General features: G+C 40.9%; 1 protein-coding gene across 4 annotated transcripts; it reads left to right on the top strand.

Moving 5' to 3' along the window:
- The first annotated feature begins 845 nt into the window (after positions 1 to 845).
- Positions 846 to 19,507, top strand: LOC127613898 (circadian locomoter output cycles protein kaput-like). Of its 4 annotated transcripts, XM_052085186.1 has the most exons (25): positions 846 to 1,006; positions 2,755 to 2,846; positions 3,218 to 3,360; positions 6,230 to 6,318; positions 7,228 to 7,287; positions 7,394 to 7,542; positions 8,469 to 8,560; positions 8,683 to 8,772; positions 8,995 to 9,115; positions 9,392 to 9,505; positions 9,594 to 9,712; positions 9,812 to 9,894; positions 10,027 to 10,133; positions 10,223 to 10,370; positions 10,538 to 10,613; positions 11,002 to 11,140; positions 11,235 to 11,332; positions 11,464 to 11,679; positions 11,810 to 11,968; positions 13,052 to 13,234; positions 14,642 to 14,835; positions 14,916 to 15,045; positions 15,155 to 15,286; positions 15,660 to 15,931; positions 16,040 to 19,507. In XM_052085186.1, exons 4-25 carry the CDS (start codon positions 6,302 to 6,304, stop codon positions 16,041 to 16,043), a joined length of 2,703 nt encoding a protein of 900 aa, XP_051941146.1. In that variant the 5' UTR covers positions 846 to 1,006; positions 2,755 to 2,846; positions 3,218 to 3,360; positions 6,230 to 6,301; the 3' UTR covers positions 16,044 to 19,507. The 4 variants fall into 4 exon arrangements, with proteins under 4 accessions (XP_051941146.1, XP_051941147.1, XP_051941144.1 ...); XM_052085187.1 differs by having other exon boundaries at positions 13,064 to 13,234; positions 15,660 to 19,507; XM_052085184.1 differs by lacking the exon at positions 846 to 1,006 and adding an exon at positions 1,171 to 1,258 and having other exon boundaries at positions 15,660 to 19,507.
- Positions 19,508 to 19,560: the final 53 nt, after the last annotated feature.

The raw sequence follows: 19,560 nt of genomic DNA, 5'->3' as shown, positions 1-19,560 counted from the left end.
GCAATTTCTCAATGTTTTTAACATGAAGACAAAATGCAATTTTGATGTTGTACAAAGAAGCATGAAGTCGACACACATATGTAATTTGCTTTCATGGGCCACCTAAAATGATGTGCAGGGCTGAATGTGGCGCTCGAGACACTCTGATAAGGGTCATATTTGTATTCAAGGTCTGAGTGGGGCACATCTATCTATCTATCTATACACATACATACATACATACATACATATATATATATATATATATATAGAGAGAGAGAGAGAGAGAGAGAGAGAGAGAGAGAGATAGGTATAGATATAGTAACATGGGAAAGACATTTTACACTGAGCAAGACAAAATGATCAAAAGCTGTTAAATCATCAAGATTTAGTCAGTGAACTGCATCTGACGCACTACTTTGCGGACTGACGCTAACTTTCATAAAGGTTGTCGATAGGGTGGAATTAATCAATAATGTAAGGGGAACCTCCATACAGGAACGGGTGCAACGTCACGTCTTATAGAGCTTTTGATTGGGTGTCGAATAAAAGGGGAACCCCTCTCTCTGCGGTAAGGCCACCCTCAACCCGCCTTTTATGGCACCCTGGAATCATAATGTCACATAAAAAATGTATACAGTATTTTCGTATATTGCCCCCCCTCCCCCAAATAAATAAATAAAACACGTTTTATATATATACAGTATTTATATATATATAAATAAGTCATCACTGTGATCATTACCCAAAAAAATAAATTTAAAATAGAGTTGAGAGGAAAAAAACACGCAGTCATTTCCCGCGGTGACGATCCCTCAGCGGTCTCCGACTTGGCTGCTTGTATACTGTACTTGCCAAATAGTGCGCCCTACTGTCTCTATTGCGCATGACTGTACGGCGTAGTATGAAGTAGGCCTCCTGTTTTTCTCCCCAAGCCGGAGTCCTCTTGGCCCCCGCCGCCTCTTCTCGATGCAAGGCTACGAGCGAACCGCACAACAGCAGGCTTCGCTGTCGAACGCTAGGCGAGGTGAGGCTCTTTTGGTGCGGTGGATAGATGTCGCTTTATTCGGTGTATGTGTGCGAGAAGGAAAGAGGCGCGGAAGCGGTTCGACTGCAGCGGAGGCTTGGGAACTGTTTCCGCACGCTGGAGGGCGAGCAAGGCCCAGTGACCCACATTCTCAGCAGCCTTGTGTCTATGCGCGCGTCCGTTTCCGTGTGTGTGCGTGTGTGTGTGCGTGTGTACGTGCGTAACCGCTGGTGGCGCGTGTTAGTACGTAATGTATGTATATATTTATATACATATATATTTAGAGAGAGAGAGAGATATTTACATTTGTAAGTGTGTGCGTGTGTGTGTGTGTGTGCGCGCACACACATCCATACATCTGCCGCGTAAATGTATCCACCATTTCCATATTTGCTTTTTAACGGACGTAAATGTTGTTCCCAAAACGTACAAAATGTTTTTAGTGGAGAGCTTGGCGCGCGTTAGTGTTTGCGGTATTTTATGGAATAATTTGGTTCTCAGTTGTTGCGTGACAGTTCAGAGCTCAAAGCCAGTTTTGGTGTGATATGCTGCCAAAATTGTTTTAAAAAATGTTCAAACGAATGCGTCATTTGTCGTGTCGGTGCCGTTCGCGAGTGTAACGGTAGGAAGAATCGAGTCACTCGATTAGTGAGCTAAATTGGCAGGTTTCGGTAGCAAAGCTTAGTTAGCATGTTAGCTAGCTACAGTATGTGGGTTGCCTTCCCGGTTGTATAACGAACACCTGTGGCACATATGCTTATTGTTTTATACACTCGATTTCGAGCTGTGCAATGCGGTGTAAATCTGCCGTACTCTTTTTTTGAACGTGTCCACTGTAAAGAATGGCTCAATGAAATAAAAGCTTAGCCATGAGGATTACTGTACAGTAGGTCATGGCAGCGCTTCCCGAAGTGCAGCCACTCCAGGGTCAAGATGGTTGCTGTAAAACTTCCAGTCATTCATCGGCGGAGTTGAAATCGTTGCTTGAAAATTTTCATTTGTTGCCAACGTGTACACATAGGACATCTGCACTATTATTGAAGTCATGTTTTTACACGAGTTATGGTCCTTGCTTAGTAGGAGTACAGTAGTAGCTGACATGGTGTGAATGACTGCAAAACGAGAGATTTTAATCGTGAAAGAAATGTATTTCTACCGGAAACATTTCACCATCCTCAGCTTTTAAAATGTGAGGATTTTATCAGTTTCTCATCAAATATATTATCGTGAGCCAAATGCTGTAGTTTTCATTTTGAACCTAGTACAATATCAATAAAAACCACCAGTGTGTTTGCCAAAAAATGCGTTTTTACTTTATGCCTGTGTAGACAGTACAATAAATATGTTTGAAGATGTTGAGGGTTGATTTATTTCCTATTGGGACATTTCAGATGTTATTATTATTATTATTATTATTATTATTAGCTGTGAGGGTTACACTATGTCGATACAATTATGTAAAAAAATATTATCATTTATAATGAATATTTGTGTCTTTGGGCTTGTTCAATTGCCCTAGCTACAGGCCGAATATGAGTTTATTTTTAAATGTCATATGACAATTTGAGTTATTGTTTTCAATATTGTAACATTTGCCATCATATTTTTAATGTTGAAAATACTAAATACCATTTTGAGGTTACTGAGCTTTTTTTTTGAATAAGCCTCTACCATTTGCATGCAAGTCAGTGAGCACAGGTCTTATGTTTGTTTGACAGGCTTTGTTTGTCTGTGTGTGTGTGTTGCAGGCGAGGTGTGGCTCACACAAAAAGATCTGTAAGCTCTCAGGATAGCCTCTAAAACAACAGGCTCTGCCTCAAAGGGGCATTCCAGTGACTGAGTAAGTTGACAGTTTTGAATCATCCTTTTTTTTTCTTTCATAACTAGGTCACTGTGCTCCAAAACACTTCTCACGAGCACAGTATAGAAGCATGACAAATTATTTCCAGCATTGATGTGCTGTATACACGGTGCACAAAAATGCATTTTACTGGTCTTTCTCACTCAAGGTCAAGTCATTGTTTTTTGTGAGAAAAAAAGACACAAACATAAAGTTTGAATGACAAAAAGTTTTTTGTCAGTTTTTTCATGTTGATATGTTTAACTGAACTTTTACTCGGTACATAAACTTTTCTCAACATTTCAGTTACTGTATCCATAGCCCGATGTTTGAACGATCAATTGAAAGCTGACCCTCAGTGTCATGTTCAGATTTTTCCTACAGGTTTGATGGCCACTATGGCTTTCCCGTGGTCTGGTGACCCCTGATGACCCCCGGGCTCCGACTCCTAACCCTATCCTTAAACCCGTGGAAAAACGGTTATTAACTCACACCGTGCATGAGCTGCTGTGGGGTGAGTGAACACGCTAAATGCTTCATTTAGAATAGTTAGTCATTAGTCGTCGTAATTAGTTTGCAAATTATGCAGATTATGTCAAGGTAAATAAATGCAACAGCATCGTGTGGTATTATATGCATTCATTGGGGCTTGCCTCCCAATCTCTGGTATGACCTCCTCCTCTGATCTGGCAGCCTGGGGCCCTTCACCATGGAACCTGCATTGTACCTCATATATCTCAAGTTGTGACAGCAGTTGCCGTTTGTGGATGTTGGAACACTGAGTTACTAGTTGCTTCGTGGTCAACCGTGAATGTGGGTTTCGAAGTAACCATTCAGCCCACATTCTCTGCACGTAACCCCTCTGACTAGGGTTGCTTGAGTAGTAGCATTCCAACAGAGCCATGTTATCGCATCTCGTCCATCTCCGCTTTGTTCCAGTAGCCCATTTTTCATCAAGGTGCTCTGGTTCCCCCCCGCACCTGACGCAGACCTTGTTTGACCGGGCGGCATGTCATTCATTTTATTGTCTCTCATCATTGTATGAGGTAGGCATTAGCGTGAAGGATCTTTCCCAAGGACCCACACTGGATGGTGTTATGTGCTCATTTTTTGCCCCAGGCGGGATTCAAACCACCGTCTCCCATACGCCAAACCGATGCCTTACCAACTGAGCTATCCAGCCGTTTTTTTAATATTTCAATGAATAAAAATTCATAATATTATTTCAATGAATATATATATATATATATATATATATATATATTCATTTTCATTCATTCATCTTCCAAGCCGCTTGATCCTCACTAGGGTTAGGGTCGCGGGGGGTGCTGGAGCCTATCCCAGCTGTCTTCGGGCAGTAGGCGGGGGACACCCTGATATATATATATATATATATATACATACATACATACATACATACATATATATATATATATATATATATATATATATATATATATATATATATATATATATATATATATATACACACACACACACACATACACACACACACATTCCTTTACAGTTACACAAAACTTACACTCAGCATCAACAATTAAGTGGTACACCCTGGACTGATTGCCTGTCAATCGCAGGGCACTAAGTACAAGATGCTGCCCCCAAATAAAAGCAACCTTTTTTGATGTAGATCTAAACAAGATCCTGCATTCGGTGTACAGCACTACAGTTACCGTACATTGTATCTCGTTTATCACAAATGCTGCTAACCACCCCCGAACTGGATCAGCGTGTGAATAAATGACTGCTTTTACAAACCTCAACTCAACTCTCAACTTAATACATCTCGGGCAATGTTCATTGTGGTCAATTTCATAATTGCCCGCTGTTGTCTGTTTCATAGCGTGAGTTTTCGATTTTGTGCTTCTCGCTTTGGTTTCAACAGTCTTTAAACATATATTGCAGTGGACTTTTGGTTACTGTCATATGTTGGAAACCCGAACCAATTCCAAACGACTGACGACACTAGCTCCTCTCTTTTCGCCACCATGTCTTCAGTGTAAAGAGTGCACGTCAACAGGCTCCATAGCCCATCCATCCATCCATCCGTCCATCCATCCATCCATCAATCCATCCATTTTCTAATCCGCTTTAACCTCACAATGGTAGCAGGGCGTGCTGGAGCCTATCCCAGCCGTCTTCGGGCAGTAGGCGGGGGACATCCTGAACCGGTTGCCAGCCAATCGCAGGGCATACAGAGACGAACAACAATTGGCGCTCACACTCACGCCTAGGGACAATTTTTGCGTGTTCAATCAGCCTGTCATGCATATTTTTGGAATGTGGGAGGAAACCGGAATACCCGGAGAAAACCCACGCAGGCACAGGGAGAACATGCAAACTCCACACAGGAAGGCCAGAGCTGGAATCGAATGGCTCCATAGCCGTAAGCGGGAAATGTAGTTTTTGTTAAAACAATATGAGGTCCCCACTCCACCCCCCCCCTCAAAAAACATGAACCGAAACATGACACCTTGAGTGTTTTGAAAGGCGCTTGTAAATAAAAGTTATTATTATTATATGTTTTACTATTAACAACATATTTTTATGTTTGTTTCTTTTTTTTTACCGTTAAGAATTTTCGAGGGCGGCACATTGGCCTCACAGTGCACAGGTGCAGGGTTTCGATTCCGGCTCCGGCCTTCCTATGTGGAGTTTGCATGTTCTCCCCATGCCTGCATGGGTTTTCTCTGGGTACTCTGGTTTGTTCCCACATTCCAAAAGCATGCGTGACAGGTTAATGGAACACTCTAAATTGTCTCTCGGTGTATGTGTGAGCACGGATGGTTGTTCGTCTATGTGTGCCCTGCGATTGGCTGGCAAGCAGTTCAGGGTGTACCCCGCCTCCTGCCCGAAGACAGCTGGGATAGGCTCCAGCACGTCCCACGACCCCTATGAGGATAAGTGGATCAGAAAATGGACGGACGGATGGAAAAATGTTTGAATATGATTTTAAACATTGCTTTGCCAGAATGACTGAAATTATATTTATTCTTTTTGTCAGTACCAAGGCTGCACAAAGGGTGTATGACTTTTCAACAAGACAGTGTTGTCAATTATCGAGACGTTTTTATTGTATTTATTTATTTATTTATTTTTAACAGCAACTTGATTGTCATCACTTATTCAATGAAGAATTGTATCCATCTAGGCTATTATTCTGGGGAAGCTGTCCAAGTTGAGATAGTCTTTCGGGACTGCTGCTTTACACTTACTGTGTGTTATTGTTTTTGTTTACAAAACTAAAAGCCCTCAATTGCTTAAATTGAAATTTGACTAAACTTGTTTTTTTTGTCATCTGAATTACATTCTTATCGTTAAGTCAAAGTAGGTTAATACATTTTCCCTCCATCCCCTTCAAGGTGGACTTCCAAATGCCTACCTCACGCCTAAAGAGCAAGTCACCACAACCACAGCCCTGAGCAGCAGCCACCATGACATCAAGCATTGCGTATGTTATAGCATAACAATGTGTGACACCGTGCTGTATTTTCAGTGATGCAAAACAGTATAATATATACTTTGAGACCATTATGTTATTGTGGAGCCGTCGGAGTTATAATCACAGACAACTCTTTATTGAGCATACTTTTCAAAACTATGCAGGGCTTGGAGGATGAACAAGAACTACCGCAAGGCCTGAACGAGAGCACACCACATGCATGGAACATGCTAATTGGTTCTTCGTTTAGTGGGAAAATTATGTCAACACTGCATCATTATGATGTATAAATTTGTAACATTAGACATTCAAGTTCACCTTTTTCACAAACACTAGATACCCACATTTATTTTATTTTCCTCAAACCCTATGTCTAATACTCCCCTTCAGTTCTCGATGGTTTGTTTTATTTGCATGGGGTTTTTTTTTGGAAGTGGGGGCAAAAAAGTGTCTTATACTTAAAAAATTACAGTAGTTCATGACATCTGCATTTGATTCTTTTTGTGCTTTATTAAAAGTTTCTCTACTTTGAATGTAAGTCTCTCAAGAAACTGCACGTGTGTCAAGTATGATGACAATAAAGCCTGAGCAGAAACTAAAAGATACTATTTGATTTTGTTTATAAAAGAGGAAGCCCGAAAGCCTAAGATGACACACTGGTTTTACAAACACTCTGGTAACCTTCTTGGCGAGCACAACGCATTCCTTCGATCTTTCTCTGTCTGCCACGCTTTCTGTGTGACCCAAAAATAAACCAGCCACTGGCATGTAGAATTCTCATTAGCCAAAATCCTCTATTGGCTCTTATTGCCAATGCATATCTGCTTTCAAGCCACTCACAAGTGTGTGACCGGGCAGGAAAACAAAAGTGCAAGAGTCAGTAGTTACTCATCAAAACTCTTTTTTCTCCTCACACAGGGATGATTGTAGCATCTTTGATGGGTTGATGGAAGAAGATGAAAAGGACAAAGCAAAACGGTAAATTGACTTGAAATACTTTTTTTGATTACTCACTAAATAAGATTCCCACGTAAAACCTGAAGAGTTATTCACATATTGAACTTACCCTGCCTTTGAAATGTAGCGTTTCCCGGAACAAGTCTGAGAAGAAACGGAGAGACCAGTTCAATGTCCTCATCAAGGAACTTGGCACCATGTTGCCTGGCAACACCAGGAAGATGGACAAGTCCACCATCCTGCAGAAAAGTATCGACTTCCTGTGTAAACACAAAGGTCAGGTCACCTCACTTCCTGTTTCTGAGCATCGCATCACAGAGCAAAATGTTCCTGGTTCCTAAATAATGTTATCTCTGTTCACTTTCATTGTAAGAACTTGATCGAGACCTGATGTTATTACAGTGAAACATCCAAAATTCAGCAGTTCATTTTTAGATGCGAATTGTTCTAATTTAAAAAAAGGAAAATCCCCATATACATGATGTAAAGTGTTAATTGTTAATCTCCCTATTACAGCTCTTTTGACAGTATGGCAAGGTTTTGCTTACCATGATAGCGATTTTGTTATAAAAGCATCAAAACAAGCTAAGATAAAGTAAAACTCCTCACCGTTGGAAGACACCTGATAGACAGTGATAATGTTCAACATGGCATGTTGTTTGAGTTTGAGTTGAGTTTGAGTTGAGACGTCACAGAAGGTAGTCTAGATTTGCATTGGCAAGAGAATGAAATTACAGCCGGTTTTTACACTCAGTGCACAGATGCCATTTTACCAAAATAGGGCCCGGTGACTTTATCTCACATCACATCATTCACGTGTGACGGAAAAGTGGTTAGGACTGCATGACTGTCCGTGTTTTATGTTATGTGTTGTGTTTATTATTTTACATTATGTTAACTGTTTTGTTAAGCGCTTTGTTACAGCTGCCACTGTTGTGAAAACGCTATATAAATCAGCATGTATTGTATTGTATCATTTAGTGTTATCTTTAAGCATGCTAATGATCATTCTGCCTTGTTTTCACTCTGAGCTTTGCACTATCAATACATTTTCCAAAAATGCCTCTTGTGGCACTGCTGGCTTTTTTTTATGCTTTATATTTCTCTCTCTTTATTGTATCTTCTTACACTAGGTTCCCCCTTCTCAAAATATGTATACCTGTATATATATATATGCATATATATTTTTTTCTTCTGATTAGAAATCGCTGCCCAGTCTGAGTCCAGTGAGATCAGACAGGACTGGAAGCCGCCATTTCTTAGCAATGAGGAGTTCACCCAGCTCATGTTGGAGGTCAGATATCTTACTTCAGTTTTATTCTAAATATACTAATCAAGTTAACAGACTACCTTGTACTCCAACGGCTGTAGCTCAATAGTAAAGAGTGTGTTTTTGTCTTTCCCTGACATTTTCAGGCACTGGATGGCTTCTTCATAGCAATAATGACTGATGGGAATATCCTCTATGTGTCAGAAAGTGTCACCTCATTACTGGAACACCTTCCTGTGAGTATCCCAGGCGATACTGTATCGTAAAGTCATTAATAATCTTTTTACCCTTGTGTTCTAGATATCATTAGCAGCCTGTGTTAGCAAATAGTAACGGGCATGGAAGATCAGCATTTGCATATCTGACTCCATAGCACACAACATTTGACAGTTTTTTTATGTTGCCAGAATGCGCCGTACAAAAGCATTTTGACTTTTTTTTCTTTCTTGGCTTGGCAGGCTGACCTGGTGGACCAGAATTTGTTAAACTTCCTGCCAGTTGGAGAGCACTCAGATGTGTACAAAGCCTTGTCCACACACCCCAACGACCCAGAAACCCTCACGTCAGATTATTTAAAGAGTCAGTAACACACAACTAATTTAGGTGTAATGTAGCTTGATAGGTTTCTGCTTTATTTTACCATGCAACTTCATATGAAGTACGGGTATTGGGAATATAATTTTCCGACCGTAGTAATTTTATCAAACATTGTACGTCAGTCAGCACGGTGAGCGACTGATTCGCACATCCGTACAGTGAATGGATGTACACATTGTACATCTTATATCAACTCCTTGGCCCCTAAATGTTTGAGAATTTAGTTGACCAAAAGATGGTTTTTTTTTCCCTCACCAGGTAAAAACTACATGGAATTTTGTTGTCATATGCTCCGAGGGTCAATTGATCCAAAAGAACCTCCTATCTATGAATATGTCAGCTTCATTGGAAATTTCAAGTCACTCAACAATGGTACAGTATATAACATATTCGTCGAATTAGCTGGAAGCAGCTATTGTCACCTGATTTGTTTTGGTCAGAGCTTGCTGTTCTCTCCTAGTTCCTAACGTGACAAGAAATGGTCTGGCGGGGGTTTTACAGCGCTCTCTTCAGCCAGCCTTTGATGACCAAGTGTGCTTCGTAGCTACTGTACGGCTAACTAAACCTCAGTTTATCAAGGTAGTCTCAGATATGTTCACCCTACAATATCATTAAATGTGGTGAAAACGCTAGAGCATATCTAATAATGCTACAATATTATTTTTATTATGTTCATAGGAGATGTGTACAGTGGAAGAGCCCAATGAAGAATTCACGTCTCGGCACAGTTTGGAATGGAAATTCCTTTTTCTAGACCACAGGTAAATTAACATCTACTGTATGTGTATAATTCTTCATTCATCAGCTACGCCAATGCATTACATTATACCGTATTATATTAACACAGCACCACTCTTGTGCAATAATTGATGCATTTCATTTGTTTTTCTCAGAGCTCCACCAATTATAGGCTATTTACCATTTGAGGTTCTGGGAACTTCAGGGTACGACTATTATCACGTGGACGACCTGGAGACCCTTGCTAAGTGCCACGAACACTGTGAGGGCTCGCTTGTAAAATCATTTTGTAATGCTAAAAATCTTTCCATGTCCAAAGTACTTTTGCTCATTTGTCTTTCCTTTGCTCAGTGATGCAGTACGGTAAAGGGAAGTCTTGTTACTACCGTTTCCTGACGAAAGGTCAACAGTGGATCTGGCTGCAGACGCACTACTACATCACCTATCACCAATGGAACTCTCGGCCTGAGTTTATTGTCTGCACACACACGGTAGTCAGGTATTACGAGCAAAAAATACCTCTTTCCTTTCTACCTTTTCACTTGAATGAAAATCACTTGAATGAGGTCACTCTAACAACTTAAAACGTTCACATATTGACTCAACAATCTCTTCCTTCTCAACCCCCCCCCCCCCCCCACCCACCCCAAAAAAACATCTGTGTAGCTATGCAGAAGTGAGGGCAGAGCAGCGAAGGGAGCTGGGCATTGAAGAGTCCAAACCTGAGGTCACTATGGATAAGGTGAAATGTTTTTTTTCATGGCACCTCATTGAATCACATACATTATATTGAATAAAAGCAAGACAATTAAATGATAAACCCATATGCGTTTGAAAGCAATTTCATCTTGACTGGTTTACAAACAAATAAATTGCAGCAACATTAAAATCACATAATAAATACAATTTTGAATTTTTTTTTCGTGGCTTCAATGTATTAATACAGTAAACTGGGGTATAGTGCCTTTGACACCGCCTTCCACTGCCTGTTTTGATAGAAACATTTGCCTCCTTAACATAACAAATTTTAAGTGGATGAAGTGGAAGCACCATTTTCCAATTAAAATGTAACGTTACGTTTTTGTAGGTTCAAATTGGATTTTATTTTCCCTTTTTTTTGTCCCTGACAGAGCCAGGACTCCGGTTCAGAGCTGAACACATCCAGCCTCAAGGAGGCATTAGAAAGGTTTGACCGCAGCCGAACACCCTCAACCTCTTCGCGAAGTTCCCGGAAGTCTTCATCGCATGTATCAGACAACACTTGCACTTGTAAGTGACACACATTAGTTTAAACAGTAACCTCAATCTCCTCATTTGTTTTTTGTTTTTTAGTTAGTCACTGATTCTTTTTGTGCACCAACAGCCTCCAAGCTACATATGGATACAGCCACGCCTCCACGACAATCTCTGGCTTCAACCATGGATATGACCTCACAGCGTCGCTCATCCATTAGCAGCCAGGTGAGACCAAATCAACCAAAAATATCTAAATGTAGCAAACTGTGATGCTGCATTTGCAATCTTATTCAATAGATTTTTTTAAAGACAAAATTGAGAGATTTTTTTTTGTAATTGTTTTTCCATATCTGCAGTCCATGAGCTCTCAGACTACTGGGCAGAGCGTCACACCAAGTATGATCAGTCAGCAGCAGCAGCAGCAGCAGCAGCAGCAGCAACAACAACAACAACAACAACAGCAGCAGCAACACCAGCAGCAGCAGCAGCAGCAACACCAGCAGCAGCAGCAGCAGCAACAACAGCAGCAGCAGCAGCAACCACAACCACAGCAACTGCAGTCAAACGTACAGGCGAGTCACGACTGCTTTCCTTGCTCTTTTCTCTGTGTCGAAAATCATTGATCGATCATGCGTCCGTAGAGTACAAGCTATCATCACAACTCTTGTTAGACGGATCTGTTTCTTTTCACCTCCCCTGCAGCCCGTGATGGAGTTCTCAGCACAGGTGAATGCGATGCAGCATCTGAAGGAGCAACTAGAGCAAAGGACCAGAATGATACAGGCCAACATTCAGCGGCAGCAGGAGGAGCTAAGAAACATCCAGGAACAGCTGCAGAGGGTCCAGGGCCAGGGTATCCAGGTACAGTAAAAGCAATACAGTATATCCTGTATCTTACCCGTAGGTTTTTAAGAACGATGTTCCACGCTATATTGCAGTTCACTGTTGTCTCGGCTATAACATACAGTACATTTGTAAGCGGTCATTTTGTCTGAGTTTTTCGTCTGCTGACTTACTGTAATGCCCTTGCATGTGGGAAAAGACAGTCACAGTCGCTGATGCACATTTCAGCCGTTTATTGGATGCCAGGAGATCAATAAAACATAAATACAATGATGCCTGCCACATCTCATGTTCAGAAACGATAAAAGGCACATGACACTCAATACAGGATACATTATTTTCTTTGTGTTTAAAAAGTGGATTTTAATACGTTTACATTTTTTCAAAGCATATGGGAGGGGTAAAAACCATATGGCCTCTCTACATAGTAAATTTTCATGAATTGTAAAATGCAAATTACACAAAATGACTCCTGATTTAGAAATGAAAAAAAAATCCAAATAGAAGAGACTGTTGTAGGATTACAACCTGAAGGGTAATCTTATGCGATGCGCGCACACAAACACCCACACACACACACACACACACACACACACACACACACACACACACACACACACACACACACAGTCACAACCAGACAATGGCCATGTATAATTTAGGCCTGTTAAGTTACTCGTGGAACTAGTTTTAACCCTGTGACAGCTTGGACTGCTGCCAGAAAGTAGTTTACTATAATTAGCAATCTTGATACCAGCTAAAATTATACGGCCACAACCTGATTGTCTTCCTCACCTTAGTTTCTTCACTGACATATCTTTGCTTGAGAGTAGCTGCATCACTGCTGGCACCAGCACATTTAAATACCCTGTTCAACATTTTGACAGTACCATTATGATCCCAGTGAATGATTTAATTCAGTGATTGTGCCTTGTTCAATATGCATCAAACGTATATTCATATTGCATAAAAGTCAGATGTAGGTGATATTTCTGCCTGCATTTTCCAAATTTGGGCAAGTGCTTACTTGAATAAAGCCAGAAAACATTTGCGCACTTGCAACTCCCTTCGTCACACAAAATAAATGTTTGCTCATTGCAGATGTTGTTGCAGCAGCAGGGTGGAGCGATGAACATGCCGCTCCCCCAGGTGGCGCCGGTCCAGCAGACGACTGCTCTGAGCAATCAGGTCCCTCAAGCTGCAATTAACCCTGTGCATTCAGGAACACAGCCTCTCACCATCCAGCAACAGGCCCCTCCTCCTCAGCCAAGCCTTCAGCAGCAGGTGGGATACAAGCATGTGCACACAAAGACAACACATTTACAGTGGACGATCCATAGCTGAAATTTTTTTTTTCTAGTTTTAAGCAATGTTTCCCATTGAAAATGTTAGCTACTGTTTAGAAAAGCAAAATTAAACTGGGCCAAGCCACTCACCCCACACATTAAGCAGCCCAATGTTGTCACCTCTTGGCGTTTTATTTAATTGTTGCTTGAATTTAATAACTGAAGTGTACAAGCTTCACTAGGATCATGATCACTATGATCATGATCATTACATAGATAAATTAATTTATCTATGTAATGATATTCAATTATCAATTATTCAATTATCCGGGAGGAGGAATATCATTACATACATAAATTAGTTTATGTATGTAATGTTATTCAATTACAGTATGTTCTACTGACCAGCGAGACTTCAGAAGTTCAATCTCTTGATCTGTGGTTATTATCACCAGTTTCCTCTTCTCCAAAGAGTTTCGCTATCTCCAAAGTTATTTTGGATTGTCGATGCAAATTTTTCTTGACAAATTTAATAGACCTATACATTTTTTGACATTCTTTCATCTCATTCCTTTGACATTCTACCATATTTCTTCCTTGGTTTGTACTGAAATATTTTTTAATGTACAGTATATTGCACGGAGCAGGTTGTTAGCTGCGCCATTTTCCCGCAGCGTATGTATGCAAATGTGACAGTTGATGGACACTTTTTGCCTTTGCTTCTTTTTTCCTTTGCATTACACGAGCTCACCTGTGACGTGGTCTTGACTTTGGCTCATGTGTGACCTCCCTGTGCCACTGGATTTGGTGATTTGAACTGTAGATAAAAGATACATGTTTTTAGAAGCCCTGCAACATACTTGTTCAGCTGTCGCTATTTGCAACACAATATTTTGCCACACGAATTCAGCTCTGTTTAAACAAATGTCTATTTCAGCCGATACTACAAATCACGTGATCGATCCACATTTCTGATCACATGATCAGATCAGAACATCGGTTCTGAAACACTGTCTCTCTTTTTTTCATGTTTGTTTTTTGTTTCTTTTTGGGTGCATGCATTTTGCATTTGCCCTGCAAAAATGAAACAAAGCACACATTTCAGGTTTTTATTTTTCCAAAATAGAACCATAGACATTCTGTTTCTCCTATATTTAAATAAAGATGTATTGTGTTGTATTGTTTTAAATTCAATGCAAACTCTGACCCATAAAACCATGCGAGTTTTGCAGCTGCAAGTCATTTTCTCATTCTGTGGCTTTGAGCTGTCGCAAATGATTTGTTGACTGTCTTCATACTGTATATGCATTGGAAGAAGATAAATAAGGCTTTCCGAAATGGAGAAATTAGATCCCCCAAATAGATTTGAATTGTTGTTTCTTTCTTGGCTTTTTCCCCTCTGCAGACTCAACGGCAGTCTCAGCAGCCTCCTCAGGCTCAGCCGCAGACCCAGAACTCTGTGCCAACCCAACTGTACAACACCATGATGATCTCCCAGCCGGGGCAGCACAACGTGCTGCAGATTAGCACCAGTCTGCCGCAGAACAATACTCCACAAGGCACAACTGTGGCCACCTTCACACAGGACCGTCAGATCCGGTACATTTGTCTGTTCAGTTAAGACGTTACAGTTGATTTGTTTGGAAATTGATGTTTTCTTATTTTGGTTTCTACATTAGATTTCCAGCAGGGCAGCAGCTGGTTACTAAACTTGTAACAGCTCCAATGGCGTGTGGGGCAGTCATGGTTCCCACCTCCATGTTCATGGGCCAGGTGGTCACCGCGTATAACCCTTTTGGTGGGCAACAGGTAAGGACGAAGTTGCTATGTGAATCATATTTTGGCATAGGGTGTTGCTCTTCTCGATTAATTGAATATCTTCTTCTTCTTTCCCGTTTCAACTCCTGCACATCTTCAGCAGGGAGGACAAACACAGACACTGACCCTTCAACCAGCGCAACCTCCCCAGGGTCAGACTGACGGCTCCAACCAGACGGCTGTAGTGGCGCAAAGCGGCCAACAGGGGCAGCAGCAGCAGCAATTCCTACAGGTACCACGAGATGGCAGCAATAGTGCATGATGTAAATGGTATTGTCTATTATGCATTTGATTTGGAAACAAATGTTTCATTGTTCTGTGTTTTAGAACGAGCTAATTTCTCTCTTTACTGTGTTTAGTTTTGTTTATGCATGTGTGCTGCCTACTGTTTTTTTAACAGAAAGTGTATGAATTGGCCTGAATAGTATTCCCCTGTGTTTTTAATAAATCTATTTCATGACTTTTTGAACTATTGAAATAAATGAACTTTCTAGGCACCTACTTCAACTTACATTTGTCAACCTACTAACAGCTAACTTCAGAGTAGAAATGTACTGCATCATCAAAAAGAGGTACTAATATTTGTACCCATGTTTTCTGTTCAGGGCACTCGCCTTCTCCATAGTAACCAATCCACCCAGCTGATTCTGCAGGCAGCTTTCCCACTTCAGCAGCAGGGTAGTTTTACTCAGACAACTCATCAACAACAACAACAGCAGCAACAGCAACAACAACAACAACAACAACAATCACAGCAAAGGCAACAACAGCAACAATCCCACCACCAGAGGCATCCACAGCAACTTAAACCTCAGCCCCAGAAACAGCAGAAAGCGCCATCGTCACACAGGACTGACAGTGTCAGCAGCCAACCGCAGTAAGGTCTTGAGGGCAACGCAGCACTTATTTGGAAAAGAATAATGGCAGTCCAAGGGCCTGCCACATACATTTGTTTTAGTTGTGTGGGGTGTGCAAACCTTTCCAGCTGAAAGGTGTGTTCGTGAAACGAGGATCTTACAAAAGAGCATCACCTGTGACAGCTGGAGAAATAAACCCCCGGCAAGCTCCCTGTTTTCCCTTGGAAGGGGGCTGCTGTGTCTGTGGAATACACCTCATCGCCACGGTCACAGAAGACTGTTGAAGGTGTGTCAAAGTTGACTAACCTTGTACAAATTTCCTGTATGATATTAAGAAATGTGTAAATATCCAATAGAGCATAACATGAAATGGAAATGTAGTCTTTTATATGATTGCATGGAAAGAATAACTGTGTAAGCTTTTAGTAGTTGCTTTAAAAAAAAAACATTTTTACTTTGTTCAAAGTGTTTCCTGGCGTGTTGACGAAACCCCTCAAATGAACCTTCCCCACTTCACGCGTTCCCACGAAAGTCCACAATTAGCTTAAAATAGTCTGGTTGGGGGATAAAAGGTGAAGTGAGGTATTTTTTTTGTGCAACTCAAGTGTTTTTAAGCACTGTGACATTAGCCCTTTTACACTGCCTGTTAAATTCACTTCCCCCCAAGGTTACTTTTCTGTACAAAGGGCAAGGCATGGAATGGCGGGGAGGAGGACAAAGTCGACCCCGCAGGTTTTCTGCCTGTGGAAGTCAGAGCCGTGGCAGGATACCAACTGAGTGTAAGGCATTCATGCAATGCCATGTTGTGTTGAAAGCAATTGTTGCTGTTCGACAAAAGTATTCTTTATCACTCTGGGTGCTGGTGTCACAGACCATATTATCATAATGTGGTCTGCAGGGTCGTGATGTGAAAGGTGGACACAGTGAAAGGCAACGGCTGGCCTTCTGCTATGGCTCTGATCTGGCAATTTTGCAGGACCTCTGTAAAAGATGCTCTTGACACAAAAATGTCTGTTTTTGTTTTGTTTTGGGGTTGTTGTTTTTTTTTTTTACTCTTTGCCACAAAAAAATTATTAATTACAGTCCAACTGAAATGTTTGCGGAATGATTACTGTGCGTATAGGAGGTTTAGTGATTCCAAGTGCCAATTACAGAGTCCCGTTCGTTTTAATTCCTAGCAGTAAAGGCATACATACACAAATCTATATTTTCCAACAAGAGATAACCCCTAACACGTTTGTGTATATATGTAGAAGGGATTATTTTTGAACAGTCTTGAGAGAGCCCTATACGTAACAAACAGTATATCCTCATGAAACTTTAGCACTTGATGTGGTTGTGTACAGTAAATCACTGTCCGAGACCTAGTCGCTTGTCACCTGTGGCATGACTCTTTGTGTGAGAATTCTATCTTGTGCGCGTGAGAGCGAGCTTGTTTGCGAGTGTGCGTGCGCGTTTGTGTATTACATGAATCGACTTAGTAAGGGGTTGAAGTTGCCGGATGGTACTTGTACTCTCAGGAATGTGGAAAGTTTTGTTTCTGCCTCAGTCTGGAACCAGACCGGGAAGGGTTAAACTGTGCTGCTGTGAAGACCGGAGGCTCATGTTGCAAAGTCACAAGGAGTGTGTGTGACCGATGATGCTCATGATGATGATATGACCCGCATTCTTCAAATGAAAACAAAGCAGAGGTCCTCATTTGGAACTGTAAACCTCAACATGGGACATTTATCTCCCGGCCTCCTGGTTCATCACAGTTTAACGCTTCTCTTCCTCGTTGTTGGGCCTCAGAAAATAATCATGCAGTTCACTACAGTTGTTCCTCAGTTCTCAAGCAGCAGTAAAAAGCAGGACCAGGTCAATGGGGACCTCCACACTACACTAGTAAGCCATATCAAATGCAAAAAGACATTTGGTAGAGTGATTTTTGTTTATCTTCCAGAATGTTTCGATGTAACCTTCAAAGTCAAACTACACTTCCAAGTTTTCCCAATTTTGTTTTTTTTTCTGTGAAAGAAATAATGTAAAGCAAATGGATTTTCCCAATCTGTTGCCATGATAAAGCCAACTAAAACGTAATCCGCAAGCTTTTTTAAACATTCCTAGAACCACTGTATTACTCAAAATATAAAGTCTTCCAACTCAACGTCAAACAAGAACAGTTAGTAGTTGGCGAGCTTCTCTTGTTATCGGCAGGCTAGTGATTTGCTTGCGTGTTTTCAAATGTGATCAACATTAGTCAAGTTAACATTTATGCAATTGATACAACATGTTTTTCATTTCCGGTTCTATTTTGTCGTTCCACCTTTGCTCTCTGCCATCGCTGGTAATGTGGTTTAGCCACCAAAAAAAAAAAGACAATGACCTGTTTCGACATGTTTTGGAACTTTGTACTCTTCCTGGGGTGCTTGACTTTGGAGGTTCCACTGTACATCCTTGAGTGCGTGCGTGTGCGTGTGCGTGCTTGTATATGCGTGTGTCTGCATGCGTGCGTGGTGACAATGGCGTCTCCTGTTCCTGAGTTGTTCTTGTATTTCTCAGGGGGAACAGTATTGGTTGCCCCTTGCGATAGCCAATCAGTTCTTGCGTTGCAGTATAAAGAAAATTGTAATATTCAAGAAACTTTCCTCACCGGTTGGGCTGAGTATTCTGGAAGCCCGTGTGTAGGACTGCTCAACTTGAATAAGTGTGCGTGTGTAAGTGAGTGAAAGAGAGAGTGAGCGAATGTGTGTGTTTGTCCAAGCATGCTAAACATGTCACTGTCAAACCATATTTTCATATGGAAGTAGATGTGAGTGGAGAAAAAAAATGGATGTTTCTAGACAATGCAGCACTAGTCCCCTCTCCCTACCCACCTCGCAGAGTTGTTAAATGACCGACAGCCCAACACATACCACAGTAACACGTCAAACTGATCTCAGATTAGATTCTATTTGCAACTTTGACGACCCTCAACATAGTAGAAATCATGTAGATCATCTTAAGCGTGTGTGTGTGTGTGAGGCATCACTCTGAAGCGAGATGCTGACTTGTTCCTTTCTTGTGTGTGTGTCACTGATAAGCCAGCCCAAAGAATGTACAGTAGGCCTGTAAGGTGTTTTTCTTATTTTAAAAAGAGACAAATGGATGTTGTTGATTATATGAAAGAAGGAAAACGTGTGAAGACAAAGTATGTTTCTTGCAAAAAGAAAAAAAAATAGATTCTAATAATGGACAGGTTTAACATTATAAAATAAGCCCTGAATATTATTTTTTTTACTAGCCCCAATCAAATTGAGGTGTATATTTAATATTTGACGAACAAGACAAGACAATGGGCATCCCTCGTCACAAATGTCCTACCCACGACACAAATTGGTTTCAATGCTCGTGTAATACTGTACACAAAAGACAACCGTATTGTGTGTAAAACGGTGCTATGCTTTCTTGTACTGTACTCACCCTGTATGTATATTTCTGTGCTCCTTTTATCTATCCCAAAGTCAAATGTAATAATAATCAATATTTTGAAGCAAAAATGCTATTGTTATGATAACCCCCCCCCCCTCTCCCCTCTTGGTCAATTTGAAAAAATAAACACAGCTGCAAATATGGTATGTGACATTGTGAATGACTTTCTCTTCAACAAAAAAAAATCAAAACCAATTTT

Source organism: Hippocampus zosterae, chromosome 13, assembly GCF_025434085.1.
Source record: "Hippocampus zosterae strain Florida chromosome 13, ASM2543408v3, whole genome shotgun sequence".
In the NCBI taxonomy this organism is placed as follows: Eukaryota; Metazoa; Chordata; class Actinopteri; order Syngnathiformes; family Syngnathidae; genus Hippocampus; species Hippocampus zosterae.
The sequence above is the reverse complement of the archived record's forward strand: the minus strand, read 5'-3'. Positions and strand labels throughout refer to the sequence as shown.